Source organism: Varanus komodoensis, unplaced genomic scaffold, assembly GCF_004798865.1.
Source record: "Varanus komodoensis strain SLA01 unplaced genomic scaffold, ASM479886v1 scaffold141, whole genome shotgun sequence".
Lineage (NCBI taxonomy): Eukaryota > Metazoa > Chordata > Lepidosauria > Squamata > Varanidae > Varanus > Varanus komodoensis.
In genome coordinates this window covers 10,469-31,544 of record NW_025335413.1, presented here as the reverse complement: position 1 = coordinate 31,544, position 21,076 = coordinate 10,469, and the positions used below count along the sequence as shown (strand labels likewise).

Here is a 21,076-nt window from a genome sequence, read left to right as displayed (position 1 = left end):
GGAATTTGCTGCTGCAATTGCTAACCTACAGAGACAAATGGTAGGTGTCTCATGAGTGAAGCCAGCTGGAGCCAGGGGTCAGACTGGATGGCCCGGGAGGCCCCTTCTGACTTGCTCTGTTTTTGTGTTTCTATCACACCTGGAAGGGATGGTCACATAAGAAATGTGACCTAAGATATGGAAAACCACCAAAAGAAAAAATGTTAAAGTGTACTGCTGCCTGGTCACTTCTTTTTTTTTTTTAAGATTAAACATACTCTTAGTAACATTGACAGATTTTTTTTTCTGTATTAGCTGCTCACTGCATCATCTGCTCACTAATTCTGTTCTTCTACTTCTGCACATACCATATAATAAAAGGGTTCACAACACCAGGCACCACCATTTCAAAAATGTATGTATTTATTTATTTAAAACTTTTTTAGGCCATCCCATTACCAAAGTCTCGGAATGGAATAACAATAAAAAATGTAAAAAAAAATAACACAGCGTCCTAAAAATTCAACTAATAATAAAATCCCAATTAAAACAGTCAGGTCTTAAAACATTGGGAAAATAAAAAACTTTTGGCCTGGCGCAGAAAAGAATAGAGTGATGGTGCCAGGCAAGACTCTCTGGGGAGCAGATTCCACAGTTGGGGTGCCACCACAGAGAAGGCCCTTCTCCAGGTATTCACCCTCCTCGTCTCCTTCAGGGAGGGCACCCGGAGAAGAGCATCTGCCCCAGATCTTAAGGAGTGGGCAGACAAATATGGAAGGCGACGCTCCTTCCATATGTACTTCGATTTATCAACAGCTTTGTATGAGGTCTCTCACAGTGATCATCTTAATAGGCTGTAACAAATATTAATTTTACTACTCCAGATTTCTGTCTTAACTTCCTTGATAACTTGGGCTCAAGAGGAAACTTCCTAGCAAACTTCCAAAATACAAAAAAACTGAGAAATTATTTTTAAAATACAAACAATAGTATCACTATTTATTGCAATTTCTGTATACCTACAGCAGAAATCCCTACCTTCAGAACAATTCCTACAGGAGATTTGAGTGAAACAAAATCCTCAGGGCAAACTTCTGAAGTTCCAGAAATTTCTATAGATTCTCAGTGATGTCTTTTGTGTTTTGTAAGGTGTGTACTATAATTGAAACTTTTTCCACATACTGAGCATCTATACGGCTTCTCCCCTGTATGGATTCTATTATGTGCTGTAAGGGTTGTGCTACGGTTGAAGCATTTTCCGCACTCTGCGCATCTATAGCTTTTCTCTCCTGTGTGAATTTTTTGGTGGGAAGACAAGTTTGCCCTGTAACTGAAGCTTATTCCACATTCAAAGCATTTAAATGGTTTCTCCCCTGTGTGTCTTCTGCGATGAGAACTGAGGCTTGTGCTCAAAGCAAAGCTCTCTCCACACTCCGGGCATTTATAAGGTTTCTCCCCTGTGTGGATTCTTTTATGTGCAGTAAGCGTTGTGCTCTGACTGAAACCCTTTCCGCACTCTAAACATGTATATGGTTTCTCCCCTGTGTGGGTTCTTTGATGTCCAGTTAAGGTTGATAACTGACAGAAGCGCATTCCACATTCCAAGCATTCATATGGCTTTTCCCCTGTGTGGGTTCTTTGATGTATAACCAGACCTGAGAGGCTACTGAATCTCTTTCCACATTCCAAGCATTTATGGTGGTGCTGTTGTGGGTGATTTTTTTTATGGGTTGCAAGGTGGCTGCTGAAAGTGAATTTCTCCCCACACTTCAAGCATTCAAATGGTTTCTCTCCTGTGTGGATTCTTTGATGGGAAGTAAGGGTTGCCCTTTGTTTGAAGGTCTTTCTACACTCCAAGCATTTATATGATTGCATTTCTTTCTTGGTTGTTTGATGTGAAGTATGGCTTGCTGTACGAGGGATAATCTCTCCAAGCTCCCAGCTTTTGGATGATATCTCCTCAGTGTGGATTCTCTGATTTTGACTGCCAAAGGCATATTCCTTCATTTCAGGCATGGTTGTTTCTGATGCTGCCACATGTGGTTCCCTATAACTCTCTATAATAAATAAAGAATTTTGATTAGGGTTGCATTTCAGGGACTGGTCCTTCAGTGCATAATCAAACTGCCAGCTGTTAGTGGTTCCTTGTGCCCAATTCAAATCTGATTCTTGACCAGGTCATTAAAGAACAACAACTTGGGTAGTCTTCATGGATAATTTTTGGCTCTCATGCACCTTTTGGAAGCTTTTCACCATAAATATTCGACCTGTGATATGCATAACAACCATGCATGATTTAAATAACCCAGCCTTCACGACCATCTGCAAACAATGTTTTTTTCCCATGGCTTGTTCATGATCGGCAACCCACAGTTAACCCTTAGTTCCAGGTTCACATGTAATGACAACCCTCAATTCATTTATCAGTAGTGCGGCTTCTCCCTAAGTGCGAATGGGATCACTGACTGTGTTCAAGTAAGAGGGTTAAGGGTAGGTGTGCATTATCACAGCGTCTGAACTCAGCTGCACTATCTACCTATAGTTTGTTAACCACTAATAACTCAGCAAGGCCTGCCTGGTGCCAACATTGTTGTCTTTTCAGCACCAGACTGACATCTGTCATTTGGCTGCAAAAAATGAGGTTTATTTATGTTTGGACATAGAAGGTTTTTATAGTTTTTTAAAAGCTTAAATATTTGTAAACTTCCCAGAGACCTCTGGCTACTGGGTAGTCTAGAAATATACTAAATGATATGAAAGCCATGAATACAACCCATGGTTCGCTAAGAAAGTTGAGGAGCACTGGTTGCTTGTGGTTAAACCATGGTTTGTTAGGGTGGCTTGGTTCAGTCAGCATGAACCAACATTGCACCAACAACCCACAACTGATAGCACTATGGACACTAATTCCAGTTGGTTCAACCATACCCACATCTCTCACTAAGGCCTTGGAGATACCTGCTAACATCATGTCCAGAAAATGAATTCCTTCCAACCCTTGTGATTCCAATTCATCCTCCTCCAAGGAGACCCTAAAACTCCCAGACAATAAAGCAAATACCTGATTTCTCCGCTTCCTCAGGATCTGGTACCAACATTTTCTCCTCTTCTTCTAACCAGGAGATGAGATCTGGTTTGGGAACTTTTTGGAGGAAAGGAACAAGGAAAGCAGTACAGTTATTTCTGAACAAACTGTGTAGCCACTCCAAAGTGACCTGAAATTGCCCCCTCTCCACACATCTAAGAAACAGTGTATTGGGTGGTCTCCACCAGAAGAATGAGGAGGTGATTATAGTTCAACAGGTAGTGTAGTGAACTTTCCCATGGCCCAAAAACCAGGAAGCTCTCTTGGAGCCTTGCCCAGACTTTGTGGCCTTCAGCTTATTACCCTGTTTCCCTGAAAATAAGACTGGGTCTTATATTAATTTTTGCTCCAAAAGACGCATTAAGGCTTATTTTCAGGTGATGTCTTATTCTTGCCCCGAGAGTCGTCCATGATTCCTTTCTTGTACTCGACGAATAGCTCTTCCTTTTTGCACCCGTCTTGCATGTTGCATCCATGCATTAAGTACGTCCGCTACAACACAGGACGTATGGATGTGATTCGTGTGTTGTGCCTGTACTCTGACTGGTCATTCAGCAATAAGGCTCGCATTCATCTGTTTACATAGGCATTTACCTCTCGTCCAAAGGCACCCGCTTCGGTATTTACAAATGCTTAATTATAATATATATTATAATTTATTTTAAGTATTAATGTCAATACAATTATTTATGTATATTTAATTCTATATTAACATCATTATAATTCAATATGTCTATTGTGTGTTGCAATGGACGTACTGCCATGTTTCCCCGTCTGCCTGGCAGACGATCTTAACTGGGGCTTATTTTTGGGGTAGGGCTTATATTACGAGCTTCCTGAAAAATCGTGCTAGGGCTCATTTGCTGGTTGGTCTTCTTTTCAGGAAAACACGGTCAGAAAAGCACCAGGGACAGCTGCCTTCCCCAATCAGTCTGTAGATAAGAGGAGCTCTTGCTGAGAGAATGAACTGTTTGCCTGACTGAGGCTGCCTTAGCTGGGGTTAACACAAGCCAGAAGGAAAGAAATCTCCCAACTCCCATGAACAGGCACACAACCGACAGCTGCATGGAACCTGCAACATCCCTCCAGCATTTGTGAGAGTAAAAGCCGGCAGCTCATGAAACCTGGACTGAAAGACAAGCCAGGGAACCCAGGTTCAATTTAGAGGGCAGGAAGTACTTCCTGACAGTCAGGACCCCGAGGGTGTGGAACGGGCTTCCACGGGAGGTCGTTGAGGCCCCATCGGTGCGGGTGTTCAAGGATAGGCTGGACATGCACATGGTGGGCGTGTCGTGAGCGGAGCCGGCTGGAGCTGGGGGTCAGGCCAGATGGCCCGAGAGACCCCTTCTCACTCACTCTGTTTCTATGTTTCTGGTTTCTTTCAGCCACATCTTGGTGCGTGGAAAAGAAGTCCTGACTGAGAAGTTATTCTTGCCAAAGTCACCTCCATCTCTACGAAACAGCAGTGAAGCCAGAACAAGGAATTCCATCTGGGGCTTGGCCTGGACACAGAGGAAGGGCTGAAGTACACCAGACACCTACACCGTTGAGCTTAAAGCCGTAGGGGAGGCATTTCAGTGTCTTAGAATGGGGACGAAGCAGCGCAAAAGCTTACAAACTTTAAACCAAGAAGTGGTCGGGGGATCTGCAGATCTCTGCAGATCTGGCCCACAGGGCTAAGTCCCACACCCCTGAACTTCAGAAGAGCACTCCTGGATCACAGCAAGGGTCTCTCTCCCAAGGAGACTCACAAGCAGTTCATGAGCACCGCAGCACCCTCCCGCCCATGTTCCCCAGCAACTGGTGTACGCAGGCATCCCGCTTTGATACCAGACTGACCCATCCCGGTTGGGAAATGCAGAGCTGGCAGATTTTTATCAGTCCAAACTTGCATAGGATTGTGCCTTTCACGGACGTTCTATGGTGGGTACATGAAGTCCTCGTTGATGGGAGGGGGTGTCCTTCCCTGACTAGGTCATCCCTGCGTCGCAAGGCTTTAGGCCCGTCAAGGATGGCCTTACCCAGAGAGATCACAGTCCTGCAATTTTCCAGCATGACTTCCACGTAGAGGAGCCGTTGGTGCGAAGCCAGCAGGGACCACTCCTCCTCCGTGAAATCCACAGCCACGTCCTCAAGCATCACCAGCCCCTGAAAGAGACAACCATTCTCTGGCCATCAGCAAACCTCTCGCTACAAGTGTGCGGCCAGGGAGAGACAGGGCAGGTTACATAGAAACACAGAAAACAGAGAGAGTCAGAAGGGGCCTCCCGGGCCATCTAGTCTGACCTCCGGCACCAGCCGGCTCCGCTCACGACATGCCCACCATGTGCATGTCCAGTCCATCCTTGAACACCTGCACCAATGGGGCCTCAACCACCTCCTGTGGAAGCCCATTCCACACCCTCGGGGTCCTAACTGTCAGGAAGTGCTTCCTGGCATCCAAATGGAACCTGGGTTCCCTGAGCTTTGCTCTGTTGGAGCGCGTTCTGCCCTCTTCTGCAGGGGAGAACAGGTCTCTACCCACCTCCGTGTGACACTCCCTCACATCCCTGTATGTCGCCAACAGGTCCCCCCTGAGTCTCCTCCAGGTTACCTCAGTCTCGCCTCAGACGGCATCCCCTGCAAACCGGCCACCAACCCTGTGGCCCTACGCTGCACTGACTCCAACCTGGCTATGTCCTTCCTGTAATGAGGGGCCCAAAACTGAGCACAGTACTCCAGTTGCGGGCTCACCAGAGTCGTGTAGAGTGGTAGTAATACCTCTCTCGATCTAGAAGCCACACTTCTGGCTATGCAACCAGGTTCTACTATACATGTAGGGCCCAAGTTTAGAAGCAATTTCTGTACTTTTATTAAAATGCAAAACAGCTTGGCTTAGTAAAATGTTGCTTATTTGGGATTATTCCCTCACAGAAGCTATCCACCCTGTAATGTTCCTGCACGAGTGCAGGGCAGAGGTACGGGTGCTGGCCAGCCCATAGTATTTTCAGATGCCCAGCTCCAAGGTTGGAAAACAGTTCCAGCCTCGGAGATGGGGATCCACCGTCAGTTGCTGCTTCCGTCTCCTTGTGACCAGTGGAGGAAGAACCGCAGCAACTGCTTCTCCGTGGTCTGAACAGCGACCGGCTGTCTAAGAGCTTTGCAGAGCAAGAGGAGTGAATGGGCGACCTCTGGGACTGATGAGCCTTGGAGTCCTACTGCAAGCCCCATATTTAGGCAACATATAGCACAGATTTAGGAATTACTCTGTTCCTCTTTTCTGGAGAAAAGGGATTCTAATGCCAAAGGACTCTCCAGTTTCCATGTGCCTTTTTATCCCATTTCTCTCCCTCTGCATAGATAAACATTTATCTCTGGAACAAGGAATGCTTTCCTTCAAGGAGACATGATTCAAGGTGATCTTGAAATATTGATAGGCTGGGCTAAGAGCAACGGGCTGAAATTCAATATGGACAAAAGCCAAGTTCTACACCTAAGGGAAGGAATCAATTGCAACAGTTACAAGAGAGGAGATACTTGGCCCAACAATTCTGCAAGTGAAAAGGTTCTTGGAATTGCTGCAGATCACAAGCTGAATAAGAGCCAACAATGTGATGCAGCTGCAAAAAGGGCAAATGCTATACTAGGCGGGATTAATGGAAATATAGCTTCTAAATCACATGGTTCTCCCCTATTCAGCTTTGGTTAGGTCCCATCTTGAATACTGTGTCCAATTCTGGGCCCCACACTTCAGAAAAGATGCAGGCTGGAAAAGGTTCAGAGGAGGACAGGAACAAAATCAAACATGTGCAGAGTGCATTGTCCTTGCAAACAGAGATAGTGGGCAGATTATCTGAAGAAACACCTGCCCCTATGCAAACCTGTCTGGGACTGGAGAATGGTCTAAGAGGCCCTTTTCACAGATCAAATTGGCTGGTACCTTAGACAGGGCCTTTTTAGCAGTGGCCCTGAAACAGGTGAATTGACTATAAACAAGAACGCATCCAAGCTGTTCTGTACAGACAGCAGATCTCTCTGCTCCCTTTACCATAGCTGTTTTGCATCCATCCGAAAGTGGAGATGATCGCCACTGTGGCACAGATGCTGTCCCACTGCCTGCAAGAGAGGGAGAGGAGACTGGCTTAACTAAGTTCTTTATTATGTCAGTGCTGACCAGACAGACTCTCATCTGGTTTATAAAGCACGACGACCCAGAGTTCATCTTCAGAGTGGGTCATCTCAAAATTGTGGTGCTCTGTATACCAGCTGTGCTAACAAACCATGGTTTCGTAACCACAAATGACCCACTCCTCACAACCCAGCAACAAATCCCAGGTTTCCATCATGGGTAGTTCATGGTTAACAAACCAAGATTTCACAGAACATACCTTGGGCTCACGAAACACACCAGCCCACAATTCAACAAGAACCTGCAGTTCAATGACAAACTCACAGTCAAATTCTCTTCTTGTGCAAAGTCAGTCCGTGAGAAATAACCAGAGCAGAAATCCATGCTGCTCAGACCTCCCAACTTGGGGCAATGACACACTCACCCAGGAAGGCAACAATCCCATAATTGTCCAGCATGACTTCTCTGTACAGAGCCTTCTGGCCCGGGTCAAGAAGGTCCCACTCCTCTTGGGTGAAATACATGGCCACTTCCTCAAAGGACATCAGACCCTAAAATGAAACCTCCCGGTTAGGATGGATGCCCATTGGTGGCCTTACACGCATTGGCCTGATTTGCACAACACAGTAAGGCCTGCGTACAGGTTGTGTATGAATCGGGTTTGGGTGGTTGGGTGAACCAGTTTCCACAGCTTGCCAAGCTCACTGGGGGTTAACCCTCAGTTTACAGTAGCATCTGGCAAGGGTTGTAATCCTTTTTTCTGTCTAAACCAGCAAAGGATTGTGGTTTTAATGTAGTGCATAAAATAAACATAACTCAAAGTTTTACAATCAGGCTCAAAATGCAAATACAACCGTAATAAAAGCCAATCTCCTAAATTGACTAACATGACCTCATGTTAAAATGCATTTCTTATATCACTCTTCATTAAATGCCTATGAAAAGTAAGGTAAGCCTCATTGATAGTCATGAAATTTACTCCCAAGAAAGTCTTTACAGTGCTTCAGACACTAACCAAAACCAGATCTCTTATCCTGCAGATTTACCCTGTTCAGATGCAGACTGGAAGAAGGCTGGGGCAGAGACCTTTCCTTCTGGCATTGCTATCCCATGTAATAGACAAAGCTGCATCTATGTTAAATCTGGTAATATAATATCTGGAGGTACTTTCTCCTTCTCTGCTCCCACCCCAATTCTAGATACATCTCTTCCACTGCATTCTACTATTCTGCATTTGTAACCCCGCGGTGGTTCACTGGTAATATATTAAAATTAGCCAAAATAATATAAGAAAGCAAGCCATGTCAATCCAGAAGAAAAGCCACCATCATGCAATATCTTTGTCAAAAAGGGAGCTATTACTCTTTGAAAAATGCTTCCTCTAACCACTAGCTAACACTATTCCTTTATGAATAATGAATGAATTACTATACTGCCCAAAACCCAAAGCTCTAATCTTGCCTTCTAAATCTAGTGCATCATGCAAAATTAATCTCCAGATTTGCCAGTATAAAAGCTGCCCAGACTTTGGAAGCGGGTCCATCCAGTCCAGCGCTTGGTACACACGGTGGCAAACCGGCTGCCCCCAGGATCCCTCCAGCAGGAGGGGTGCAGGACCCCCTTCTGCCCAGCTCCTCAGCAACTGGCGTGTGCAGGCAGGCCGCCCCTGGTGAAGGAGGGCACACTTGGCCAGCAGGGCTAGTAGCCACGGAGAGCCCCCTCCTCCTCCATGAATCTGTCCAGTCCCCCTTCAGAGCCATCCAGATTGGCAGCCATCACCACATCCCCTGGCAGAGAATTTCATAGTTTAAGTTGTGTGAACCTTGTATCTGTCTATAACCTCCCACCAACCAGTTTCATGGGATGACCCTGGGTTAAAGTGTAATGAGAGAAGTGAAAATGTCCCCTTTCCCCACTCCACGCATTACTTTACTCCATCATGTCTCCCCTTCCTCACTTTTTTTCTAAGCACACGGTCCCAGTTCTTGCTGCCGCTCCACACAGGGCAACTGTTCCAGTTCCCTGATAATTCCGATTGCCCTTCTCTGTCGTTGTTGTTGTAGGGCTTTCCGCCCTCCCGTCTGAAACCAGTACAAGACTGCGTCCTACAAGAGCTTTCCCCTTGACCTGGAGTCCTCCAGATGAGTTGCATGGAAACGCACATCTGGAGAGCACCTCTGGGCCGGGGGAGAAGCCGAATTAAAACAACAGAACAGGCTAAGCTACAGCAGCGTGCAAAATATTTTAGGAAGAGAGGGGCTGGATTCTGGGCAGCGCCCTAGGAACCGAAAGCCACCCATCCTGGGAGAGCATTCCCGGGGCTGGACCCCGCAGTCGAGGTCGGGCAGCCCCACTTGGAAAAGACCCCCCAAATCCCCCGCTTACCTCGCCAAATCTGCGCCCGCAGCGCTTCCCCCGCATTCAAAGGGGACTCAGAGCCCCTTCGCATCCGCCACCACGACTTCCGGATCTCCTTCGGACACAGCCCTGGGTGGATCCTGGGGGCCTGGTAAAGCGGGCGAGCGCGGCCCCGGGTGCGCCTCCCCGCGTGATGCTCCGCCTTCCGTGCCGGGCAGCTTGGAAACAGCAACGCGTTGCCCCCAGCCCACGTGCGCCCTTCCCCTCGGCCGCGACACGGATCGGAGCGCCTCCCTTCCTGTTCCGAGGCCCATCAGAGGCGGTGTTAGAGCCACGTGGGTGGAGCCCCGAGTTTTTGGGCCCTGGCTGGGACAAAGGGAAGGGGGCACCTAGGATCTCGGGGGCACCCGATCTCCCTGGCTGAGCCGGTCTGGGGGGGGGGGGGGGCTTCTTGCGCTGCATCGCTCTTCCCTCCTGAGGTTTTTCTTCTGAAATCAGATGCCCTCCTGGCACCTATTATTCATAAGCGGACTGCTGTTAAGAGTTAGTCTAGACTAGACTAGACTGGAACAGGAGTAGCCTCATCAGCATCCAACCAGCTCCATGTCCGCATGTGGTCACCCATCCAGCTGCAGGCCTGCACCTTCCCTGCTTAGCAAAGGTGACTTGTGACGCACACAGAGCAATTAGTACGTGATACTTAGTTTATATATGTAATATAAGCTTACATAAATGTATGTGCACATGCACACGTGTGTGTGAGAGAGAGAATGAGAGAGAGAGAGAGAGAACCAGTGGAGTGCAGTGGTTGAGAGCATCGATCTGGGACTCGGGCCATCTGGGTTCTAGTCCCCGTTCAGCCATGGAGCTGGCTGGGTGACTTTGGGCCAGTCAGAGTCTCAGCCCGGCCTACATCACAGGGTTGTTGTGGGGAGAAGATTGAGTGCAGAAAGAGAATGATGTTCTCATAATCCCTCTTATGCATGAACTTGTGGATCCTGGATCAAGTCAAGCCAGAACTTTTCCTGGAAGCAAAAATGGCAAAACAGAAGCTGTCGTACTTCCTGAGAAAGCAGGATTCCCTGGAGAAGACAATCATTCTAGGGAAAGTCAAGAGAAGGAGGAGAAAATATTGAAGGGGAAGACTAATTATGAGATGGATCCATTTCATAATGAAAGTGGCGTCCTTGCATTTGCAAGAGCTGAGAAGAGCTGTCAAGGGAGATTTCAACATTAATAGAAGGCCAGCTAAAGAATTTAAAGATGGAAAGTTTATTAGGAGCTATTCAATTCATTGTCAGAGATAATAGAATTTCCACAAATGTCAGCAATTTTTATTGCAATACTAAATCAACATTCTAATCCATAACTAGTTTTATAGACGGGGTCCATTTCTGATTTTTGGATTGAATGGTTTGGATGGGACTATGGCAGATCGAGATTATTGCCTTTTTATGAATGTGTTCAGATGCTGAACTTGGCACCTTTTCTCCCATATATTCCTTCCTCTTTCTTTAATGTACTTTGAGAAAATATTTTTTTAAATGGAAAAAAACCACAGGACACTTTGGATGGCACGCATTCATGGGCCCCCATAAGTCTGAGATGACAGCATATGACAGTAAAGGCAACCGTTAAAAGCACAGCGTGAGAAGCCATTTTGGAAAGTAACGAGAGACCGTCTCTAGAGGATTCACTGCTTCAGCTGAGAAGCAAAACTTTCTAGACTCCCCTCTCTGTACATGGAAGGGGAGGAAGCACCATTTTGGCTTCTGCTTTAGCAAAATCTCTCCTCACCCCAGCTGTCCCTGAGCCTATTCAGCTTTGGAAAAATTAGTTTTGCAGTGCTATCAATGCACCCACAAAATAGTGGAGCTGGGCGGTGGGGCGAGCAATAGCCATCACAAAGTATTACCATTCTGTTTTAAAGTAATGTCACAGGTGGTGAATACAGAGGTTTGCACACACGGAATGCTAACAGAATAAAATGGAATAAAATGTAATATCAACTTGGCAGTAACACAGAGATACATGGTGTATAAATAGATATCTGAGTCTTAATTCTATGATTCTGTCTAAATATTGTTGTTATATGTATGTTTGCACTTTATATCCAGCAACTGGCAAACCTGGCTGGTAACCATCTCCATAAAACATAGAAACAGAGTGAGTCAGAAGGGGCCTCCAAGGCCATCTAGTCTGACCCCTGGCTCCAGCCAGCTCCACTCATGCCAAATTTAAACTTTACCATTGCTATAATGTTAAGTAAATTGTAAGAATTTACTGCAGTCTCTGACACATAAGATCATGGGTGCAATCCAGCCAAAGCAAAGCAATTTAGATTTAATCAATTACCATAGGAAATAGTTCGGAACATATTTAACTCTCTCTCTCTGTCTCTGTCTCTGTCTCTGTCTCTGTCTCTGTCTCTGTCTCTGTCTCTCTCTGTCTCTCTGAAATCATCCTTAACTTTGCCTGGATGCTTATTACAGTACTATGGAGATTACAAATACAGTGGTACCTTGGGTCATGAACTTAATCCATTCCAGGACTCTGGTCGTGACCCAAATTGGTCGTGAGCCAAGTTAAATTTCCCCATAAGGTTCAGTGTAAATAAGGTGAATCCATTCTGTAACCATCTTTCAAATCAGAAAAATGTGAAGCAAAGTGACAACAAAGATCACAGCCGTCTCCCCGCCCCCTCCAGCACGACCGAGACCACGCCTGTCCTCCCCGCAGGGGCCCGTCATCCCAGCGTGCTGGGGGTGGAGGGGAGAGACGGGCATGATTGCGGTCCCACTGGGGGAGGGAGAGATGGACGCGAACGGTGCGCTGGGGGTGGGGAGATGGCCACGATCCCAGTTGCTTTCATGCAGGGAAGGTGTGCCTGATCAGAGGCGTGCTGCTTCGGGAAAGGTGGACGCAGCAAAGGAGAGCCCTGGGGGAGCTGGCCGAGATTCCACCCGCCTTTCCTGCAGGAGCGCACCTCTGATCAGGCACGCCTTCCCTGCATGAAAGCAACTGGGATCGTGGCCATCTCCCCACTCGATGGGGGGTGGGGTGGGGGAGATGGCTGCGATCTTGGTCTCCACCCAAAGTGGTGTTCGCGACCCAAGTCAAAATTTGTCAGAAATTTTTGTTCGTGACCCGGTTTATTCGTGAACCAAGGCATTTGTGAGCGAGGTACCACTGTATTTAGCACTTTGAAAAAAAGCCAATGTTAAAAGGCAGCAGTATATAAATAGCCAATTGCAAATATAATGATTATACATGGGGAAAATAAACAGATTATACCATTAGCACGTTCTCTTCACCTGCCCCACAAAACTGCCCTCACCCTGGGCTTGAATCAGGTGATGGGAAACGCTAGAACTGACTGGAGGTGGGGAAGACCCAGTCTTATAAATTTACTCCTGGCATTCCAAGCATTTCTTGCTTAGGTGTTAAAGAAGTTGTAAGCCGCCCCGAGGCTTCGGCGAATGGGGCGGCATAAAATTGTTTTAATAAATAAATAAAATAAATAAAGAAGTGTTTTTTTCTACCTAAAGATGCAGAGCTGTGCTGAGTGGATCTTTTGTTCGTTGTTCCTTTAGAATTGGCAGCATGGGGGGGGGGGCACCCTTTCCCCATGTAATGGGCCCAAGTGAATTTGGACCACTGCCCTTACTCTAGTGTACAAATATCATGAGGGAGAGGCAGCTACTAGATACAGATTTAAAGACTTGTCTGTTTTGGCTCCGTGCACAGATAAATGCAAAGAACGAATTAAGCAACCTGTCCGTTTGGCCTGTGCGCATGTTTTGGCCTGTGAGCATGTGACGTTTTGGTGCGTGCATCCTTTTTGGTCAGTATGGAAGGCCCATGACAGGCCTCACTGCTATGAAAACATTGCCAGTTTGGATCGGAGCCAAGGTGCAGAAAGGGTTCCCCCCAACCCAAACACCCTCCCGCTTCCTTGACCTGCCATGAGCCCCCGTGGGGAAGGCTTGCAGACTTAATTTTCAGTTTGGGACATTTTCTCCTCCACAACCTGGAACAAGGAGCTTGGTCCCTAGTCCGTGAACCTATAGAGCGGGTGCAGAACTGCTTTGGGGTGGGGGCTGGATTTCCCCTTCCCCCCCTGCACTCCATGTGCTGGGTTACACCGCGAGGGTGGATTCTCCCACACATACAGGTGTTGTGAGCTCTTGTTCCAGATTCAAAGCCACAGCCCTTTTTTGCAAAATGTTATGGAGCAAAGCATTTTCCAGATGCAAACACCTGGAATGAATCTCTGAGCATGCAGAGAGAGCAGTTTGTTGAACCCAATCTAGTATTTACTTCCAGGAACTCTCCTTATGAGCCTGTCTGGGCCCCATCCCTTCAGGAGGGGCCTTTAGAAAGTGAGTATGCCTCCCTGCTGCTCACTGATCCTCTAATGGTGCCATCCTCCTCATGCTGACATGTCCGGAGCCGTGCCATCTTGCCTGCGTGTGAGAAACCCCCTGCTCCCAGCCTGCTCCTGCTAACTGTAAAAAGGTAAAGGTTTCCCCTTGACGTTACGTCCAGCCATGCCTGACTCCAGGGGGCGGTGCTCATCTCCGTTTCCTAGCCGAGGGAGCCAGCGTTTGTCCGCAGATGGTCTCCGTGGTCATGTGGCTCGTATGACTAAACACCAAAGTGCACAGAACGCTGTTACCTGACCACTGAAGGGTTACCTTTTTACCTACCTGCATTTGCATGCTTTCAAACTGCAAGGTTGGCAGGAGCTGGACGGAGCAACGGGAACTCACTCTGTTGTGCAGATTCGAACTGGCAACCTTTAGATCAACCAGCCCAGCAGCACAGCGGTTTGAACCACTGCGCCACCTGCAGTTACATCTTGCTTATTCCCAGAGATGGCCTGTCCACCTGGGGAGTCTGGCTTGAGATTAGCATAGAAACAGAGCGAGTCAGAAGGGACCTCCTGGGCCATCTAGTCTGACCTCCGGCACCAGCCGGCTCCGCTCACGACATGCTCACCATGTGGACGTCCAGCCTATCCTTGAACACCCGCATGGGGCCTCAACGACCTCCCGTGGAAGCCCGTTCCACACCCTCGGGGTCCTGACCATCAGGAAGTGCTTCCTGGCATCCAAATGGAACCTTGGCTCCCTGAGCTTTGCTCCGTTGGAGCGCGTCCTGCCTTCCTCTGCAGGGGAGAACAGGTCTCTGCCCAAAGCATCCCCGCTTCTCCCATCTCAGTCTCGGGAGGGCCCATATTCCCCGGCCCCTTCCTGTGCCTGTCCTCCTCCTCCCTTCTCACTCCCAACGGTGGGAGGCACGACCCATCCTTTCAGTCCCTCTTTTCCCTTTGCCCTTCCTGCTAAGAGGTGCCTGCCTCACTTCAATGCTGGATAAGAGGTGCTGAACCCAGACTCGAAATAACAGCAAGGTTGTATTGCTAGTGCACACGCAACCTCTCGGAGGTGTTGCCCTCTGGACGAATGCTTTCAAAAGCCCTTGCAGCCCAAGCATCACCCCATGGACAGAGCCCTACAGGATGTGTGGGTCAGATCTGGGGGCCTTGCAGACTCAGGCCAGAGTTTGTGCATCCCTGCCTCACATATCTTCTAAGAACTGCTTTTCACAGAGATTGTTCAAGCAGTTGGGAAAAAAAGCTAACCTATTCTAAGAGAAGTGCCTTCTTCAAATTTGTGCTTGAAAAGCATTCAATTAAAGAACAACACTGCACCTAGGAACTTCAAATAAGTTTCTCATTAAAATAACAAGCCTGTATTTCCCCCTTTTTAAGGGCTAGTTATTCATTTTTGCTGGACTGTTAATTCCTTTACAACTTTTAGTTCATGGGTGGACAACCCTGGACCTGGGGCCACATATGGATCTTGGACTATTTTGTACAAGCCACAGACAAATTCTAAAAGGTTGTGTGCACGTAATCAGTACAGATCTCAGGAAGAGGGAGAAAAGGGGGTGGCAGAAAAAGAAACGCACCACCCACCCATGGCTGATCTGACAGATCAACACCCAGGGCAGAATATACCCCTTGACAGAAAAAAGTTTGCCTACCTTAAATTTTAAAACATTGCCTGTTTCTGCATGCCAGGAAACCTCCTCAAAGTTAAATGTTACATAAAGGCACAGAATCAAAGAAACTTTATTATTTTTGCACTCATCCACAAAATGGACTTGTGAGCTCCGAAACTGAAAGTTCAGAATACCATCTGCTGAAACTGCAAAGCAGTTCCCATTAAGTTCAACAGGGCTTGTGCCATAGCAATTCCTAGTGAGTTGTGCTCATTATTATCAATCCCATCCTATATAGTTTATTTGGTAATTAATAGCCTGGGGGTCTTGATTAACATTGCTGCCCTGGGTTTTCCTCTTTGCAGCATCTGTATGACTGGCTTTATGATGCTCAACAAAATTTGGTCTTGTATAGAAACTTTCCCCACAGTACACACATTTATATGGTTTCTCTCCTGTGTGTGTTTTCTGGTGTTTGAAAAGATTGAACCTTTGATTGAACCTTTTCCCACATTCAGAGCACTGATAGGGTTTCTCTCCTGTGTGGGTTCTGTGATGCCTAATAAGGCCTGAACTAGAAGTGAAGCTTTTGCCACAATCTGAGCATTCATATGGCTTCTCTCCTGTGTGGGTTCTCCGGTGTACAATGAAATGTGAACTCATTCTGAAGAATTTGCCACAGTCTGGGCACTGGTATGGCTTCTCTCCTGTATGAGTCCTCTGGTGGGCAATGAGGTTGGAGTTCAAGATGAAACTTTTCCCACAGTCTGCACAGTTATAGGGTTTCTGAATGAGACTTGAGCTGCAAGTAAAGGTCGTCCCACAGTCTGCACAGTCATACGGCTTTTCTCCTCCATGTATCCTCTTGTGTGCATTGAGACTGGATCTCAAGTAGACACATTTGGGACAGTCTACACATTGGTAAGGTTTCTTAGCAGTGTGGATTCTCTCATGAGCACTAAGGTTTGATCGCACACTAAAGCTTTTCCCAAAGTTGGTGCATCCATATGGCTTCTTCCTTGTGCGTGTCCTCTGATGTCTAATAAGGCTTGAACTGCAGCTGAAACTTTTTCCACAGTCTAAACAATCGTAGGGCTTGTCCTCTGAGTGGATCCTGTGGTGCTTGATAAGATTTGAACTGCTATTGAAACGTCTTCCACAGTTTAAACATTTGTAGGGCTTGTCCTCTGCATGGATTCTCTGGTGTGTTATAAGATTTGAACTGCAGCTGAAACTTCTTCCACATTCTGCACACTGATATGGTTTCTCCCCGGTGTGTATTCTTTTATGTATAATAAGGCTTGAGTTATGGCTGAAGCCTTTCCCACACACTGAACAGGTATAAGGTTTTTCTCCTTTGTGAGTCCTCATGTGTGTGATAAGTGTAGATATCAGGCTGAAGCTTTTCCCACAGTCTGAACACTTGAAAGGCTTCTCTCCTGTGTGGATTCTCTCATGGGCAACCAGGCTTGGTTTGAATCTGAAGCACCTACCACACTTGGAACATCTGTAGGGCTTCTCTCCTGTGTGGATTCTCTCATGGGCAATAAGGCTTGAGGGATGGCTGAAGCTGTTCCCACACTTAGAACATTCATAGGGTTTCTCTCCTGTGTGGATTCTTTCATGGGCAATAAGGCTTGATGTCTGGCTGAAGCTCCTCCCACAGACTGAGCATTCATAGGGTTTCTCCTCTGTGTGGATTCTCTCATGCACAATGAGTATTGATTTCCTACCAAACCTCTTCCCACAGCTCAGGCATTTGTATGGTTTCTCTCCTGTGTGGATTCTCTCATGGACAAGGAGGCCTGATTTCATGCTGAAGCTCCTCCCACAATTGGAACATTTGTAGGGTTTCTCTCCTGTGTGGATTCTTTCGTGAGCAATAAGGTTTGAAGTTTGCCTGAAGCTCCTCCCACAGACTGAGCATTCATAGGGTTTCTCCTCTGTGTGGATTCTCTCATGAACATTGAGTGTTGATTTCCTACCAAACGTCTTCCCACAGTTCAGGCATTTGTGAGGTTTCTCCCCTGTGTGGATTCTCTTATGAGCGATGAGACTGGACCTGTTGCGGAAGCTTTTTCCACACCTGCTGCACATCAGCTGCCTCTTGCATTTATTTTCAGTATTCTTGTTGCCCGTTCCATAAAGAACTGCCTGATTCAGAGTTCTATTTTCTTGATCTTCTAATTTTTGCAAGTTTTCCAAACTCTCTTTTTGCTCAAGAATTTGGGAAGCTTCCTTTTTTGGATCCTCAAACAATTTCCCAGAAATCTCTAATTGTTCAGAACTGTCCTTATTGGATGCTGTTTCCTCTCTTTCCTCGTCTTTCTCCATCACCCACACTTGATCTACCAAAACAAGGCAAGAGCAAAGACAGATAAGACAGATTATTGACCTGCATGGAATTCCAGGTCACCTGTGGCGAGAAGGCAAGTTGTTAAAGGCAAGGATGACGAAGCAGCTCTGAATCTCAGCCCATGATTGTTGGATGTGCCCCACACCCGACTACCCCAACTCTTACTTTAATTCGGGATGGCATGAGGCAGCTCAGTATTTTTTTTTCCTATGTACTATTTTTTCCAACATGCAAGAGTCTAGTTCTCAGTGAGATATGAAAGCTATCTTTTCTCTGCACCCCTTCAGACTGCAGCGTTGAGTTCTTATGCTGAAATGTACTTCCAAAAGATGGAAAAACAGTCCCTAAGCATAAAAGGCTAGCAGTCCAGAGCAAGGCCTGTTTGGAAGCCTTGACTTTAAGAGTGGTCCCCATAAAACAGAAGAAGGCAACTTCATGGGTATCGTAAGGCCATGCCTCCATCACTGCTGGGCTGCTAAATTTGCTTCTAAAATCTGGCGGCACAGCAGGGGCAAAGGAGCCTAAAATGCATTTCAAGCAGGAAGAAAAAGAGGCAGGGCTTGGTTTTGCTTCTTCTGGAAAACCACTGGGCAGCGAGACCAAAAGGAATAGCTTGGGAGGAGTTGTAACTCACAGGCTGCGCATGGACCAGCCCTGCCAAAACTCCTGGAACCCGAATTGGGTAGGAAGAAAGGACGCCCACTGACTAAAATCTAGGATTTGAGCTTTGGTTGATGGGCACAGGCAGAAAGTGTTCAATAAATCTTACCTTTGCACCCGGGGGGCTCATCCTGAAGGAGACACACTTGTTCTGAGGGGCGGCTGGGTACCTGTCCCTGCTCCACCGAGACCGATGCAATTTTGGAGACTGTGGGGCCTTCCCTGCTAGAGAAAGGAAAGGACGAAGGATTCGAGAATACTGTTGCTCAAGCCGTCCCCACCCCCCGAGTTCCCTTCCAAAGCCTCCTAGCCCCCTCTTCCCTCCTCGAACCCTTCTCTGGCTGCTCCTTCTCCTTCCCACATGCATCTACAAGAGGTTGCCTGAAGGAAAGGCGTGGGCTCCCGCTGCAGGGGTGCAAAACCTCAGGCCGGCTGGCCAGGCGTGGCCTTCGAGGGACCCAGGCTGGCCCCAGAGAGCCACACCCCCTGCCCTGGCCCAGCTCCTTTCTCCTCCAGCATTTGGTAGTTTCCCGGCTCTTGTGCCATGTCCCTGCCCCCAGGCCCATTATTAAGAGGTGGAAACGACTCTCAGTGACTGGAAAGGGGATGCCTGAACTAAAGCATGCTGGGATGCTGGCTATTGTGACCCGCATGGTGCTCTTGCCCCTCCCATTCCCTTTACTACCAGGAAGCGGCCCTGTTGGAACCCGGAGTGTGGCCCTCAGCGGAAAGAGCATCCACACCCCCTATTTTCGGCTCTTCCCCTTTGTGCCTTCCATGGACCAGCATTTGCCCCCTCTTTCTGTGTCTGGCTCGTGAACGCCCCGCTCAGGCGGCTCCTTCTGCCAATTGCTGTCAGGCTGCAGCACCTGCTTCGGAATTCCCCAGGCAGAAGTGAAGCGCCGAGCCCTCCCCACCCAAACCTCCCCTTCTGCCGGTCCGTGGCAGAAAAGTGCTCCCTGCCGGGCCAGCTTCCCTTGCAGAGGATGCTTTAGGAGCCCTACATGCTTCTCTACTGGGAGTCTGGCCCTTGGCTGGAGCCAAGCAGAAGTGGAGCCAGGGGCCGGAGAAACCCAGGTTCAGAGAAGCTTCGGGGCGGCACGCCAGGGGTTAGAAGGCCCCGGGGCCCAAAGGGCACGGCCAGAAATGCCAGCGGTTTCCACCTTGGGAAAATGGAAGTGACCGAGCCTGAGAGGTTCTTTACGTTTTCGGGACGGGTGAACGGACAGGCGGGATTCAGGGCCCTTTCCCAGTTCAGCAGAAGACGAGACCTTCAGAAGGAGCCCCAAACTCACCTGTCTCCTGGGCGCCCAGCATCCTGCATGAAGAGAGAAACAATTCACAGAGTGACTGTGCCTTACGAGGAACTTCTTTACAGAAGCAAACCAGCGAGCTATTTCTCAGATTGAGGGACTGACAGACACACGCTGTTTTCAGCATTTGCAAGCTGCCCGGGGGACCTTCGGGTTACAGGCAGCATGGGAGCGAAATGAAATAAATAGTAAAGACATATTTTCAGGGGCTTTCTGCTCCAACCCAAAAATACTTTTATCCACACAACAACCAGGTGAGGTAAGAGTACATGACCGTCAGGAGCTAACTTGCATCCCACTTGGCTGCTTTCAGCTGATACATTTGTAACTTTTCCCTTTTGTTCTAAGAGGTGTTGAACATTTTTATAAAGAGAAGCCACTGCGTGCCTCCGTGCAGAGGCGCTCCGAGGGGAACATCACGGAGTGTGCAAAGTCCCTTGCACACTCAGCCTTCCAGCAAATCTGGTGCAGTGAAGCAGATACGAAGCTGATGGTCTGTGGACCGGCAAGCATGGCAGAGAGCAGAAATGAATGCCGCAAGCAGCCTTAAAAATGAAAGGGGGGTTTGGGAGCAAGGACCGTTTGGGGGAATAAACCCCCGTAGACGCCCAGCGCCATGCAGCACCCGCCTCAGACTCCTTACCTGATCCAGGTACGCTTCCTCCGTTCCACTTGTTCCCATGTTTCCTCAGAGCCCCGGGCCCTTCTTGAGAAGAGATGTCTGTGGGAGGAAAAGGAAGAAGGGGGACATGGAGGGACAGATACAGGAAGGCAGCATTTGAAGGATTAACATTCCTGTTTCTGGCACTGTAAAGATGTGAGGGGAGCAGCTGCAAACGTTAACAAAGAAGGACTGGAACTTTAAATATATATGGGAAGGAAGGGTAAGATTTTATTTATAAAGACCAAAGACCGGGTGCTACAAATGCCAACGTTATGATGAGGGCGAATGGATAGGGGAACACGATAAACACACGAGATGGGGAACGCTGAACATCGAGCAGGTACAGCAATCCCCCTGTGGTGCTGCGTCTATCCAGACAGCGAGAGGAGGTGCAGGTCACGCGCATCCGGGGGTAGGTGCCGCTGAGCTGAAGGGGGCTCGCTGCCGGGCGCCTCCAGAGGGGCTGCGCCCGGGCCATCATCCCCATCCCGCTGTGGGATGTGGCACTGGTTCCCCGCTCGGCTTCGGGCCCTCCCCGCCGCCTCCT

The 21,076-nt window shown here is 48.0% G+C and overlaps 2 protein-coding genes across 2 annotated transcripts in view; one reads left to right on the top strand and one right to left on the bottom strand.

Moving 5' to 3' along the window:
- The window catches only part of LOC123020135 (zinc finger protein 239-like), a 69,986-nt gene extending 49,397 nt beyond the window's left edge, over nucleotides 1–20,589 (bottom strand). The window contains exons 1-5 of the mRNA XM_044423560.1: nucleotides 20,509–20,589; nucleotides 19,848–19,870; nucleotides 18,662–18,777; nucleotides 16,027–17,884; nucleotides 1,173–1,807 (exon numbers count right to left, since the gene is read on the bottom strand). Coding sequence (XP_044279495.1) covers nucleotides 1,173–1,807; nucleotides 16,027–17,884; nucleotides 18,662–18,777; nucleotides 19,848–19,870; nucleotides 20,509–20,547 — 2,671 coding nt within the window. The 5' untranslated portion in view covers nucleotides 20,548–20,589. The remainder of the gene's footprint in view (nucleotides 1–1,172; nucleotides 1,808–16,026; nucleotides 17,885–18,661; nucleotides 18,778–19,847; nucleotides 19,871–20,508) is intronic.
- The window catches only part of LOC123020134 (zinc finger protein 883-like), a 163,832-nt gene that overhangs the window by 136,781 nt on the left and 5,975 nt on the right, over nucleotides 1–21,076 (top strand). The window contains exon 10 of the mRNA XM_044423557.1: nucleotides 18,637–18,643. Within this exon, the coding sequence (XP_044279492.1) occupies nucleotides 18,637–18,643 (7 nt within the window). The remainder of the gene's footprint in view (nucleotides 1–18,636; nucleotides 18,644–21,076) is intronic.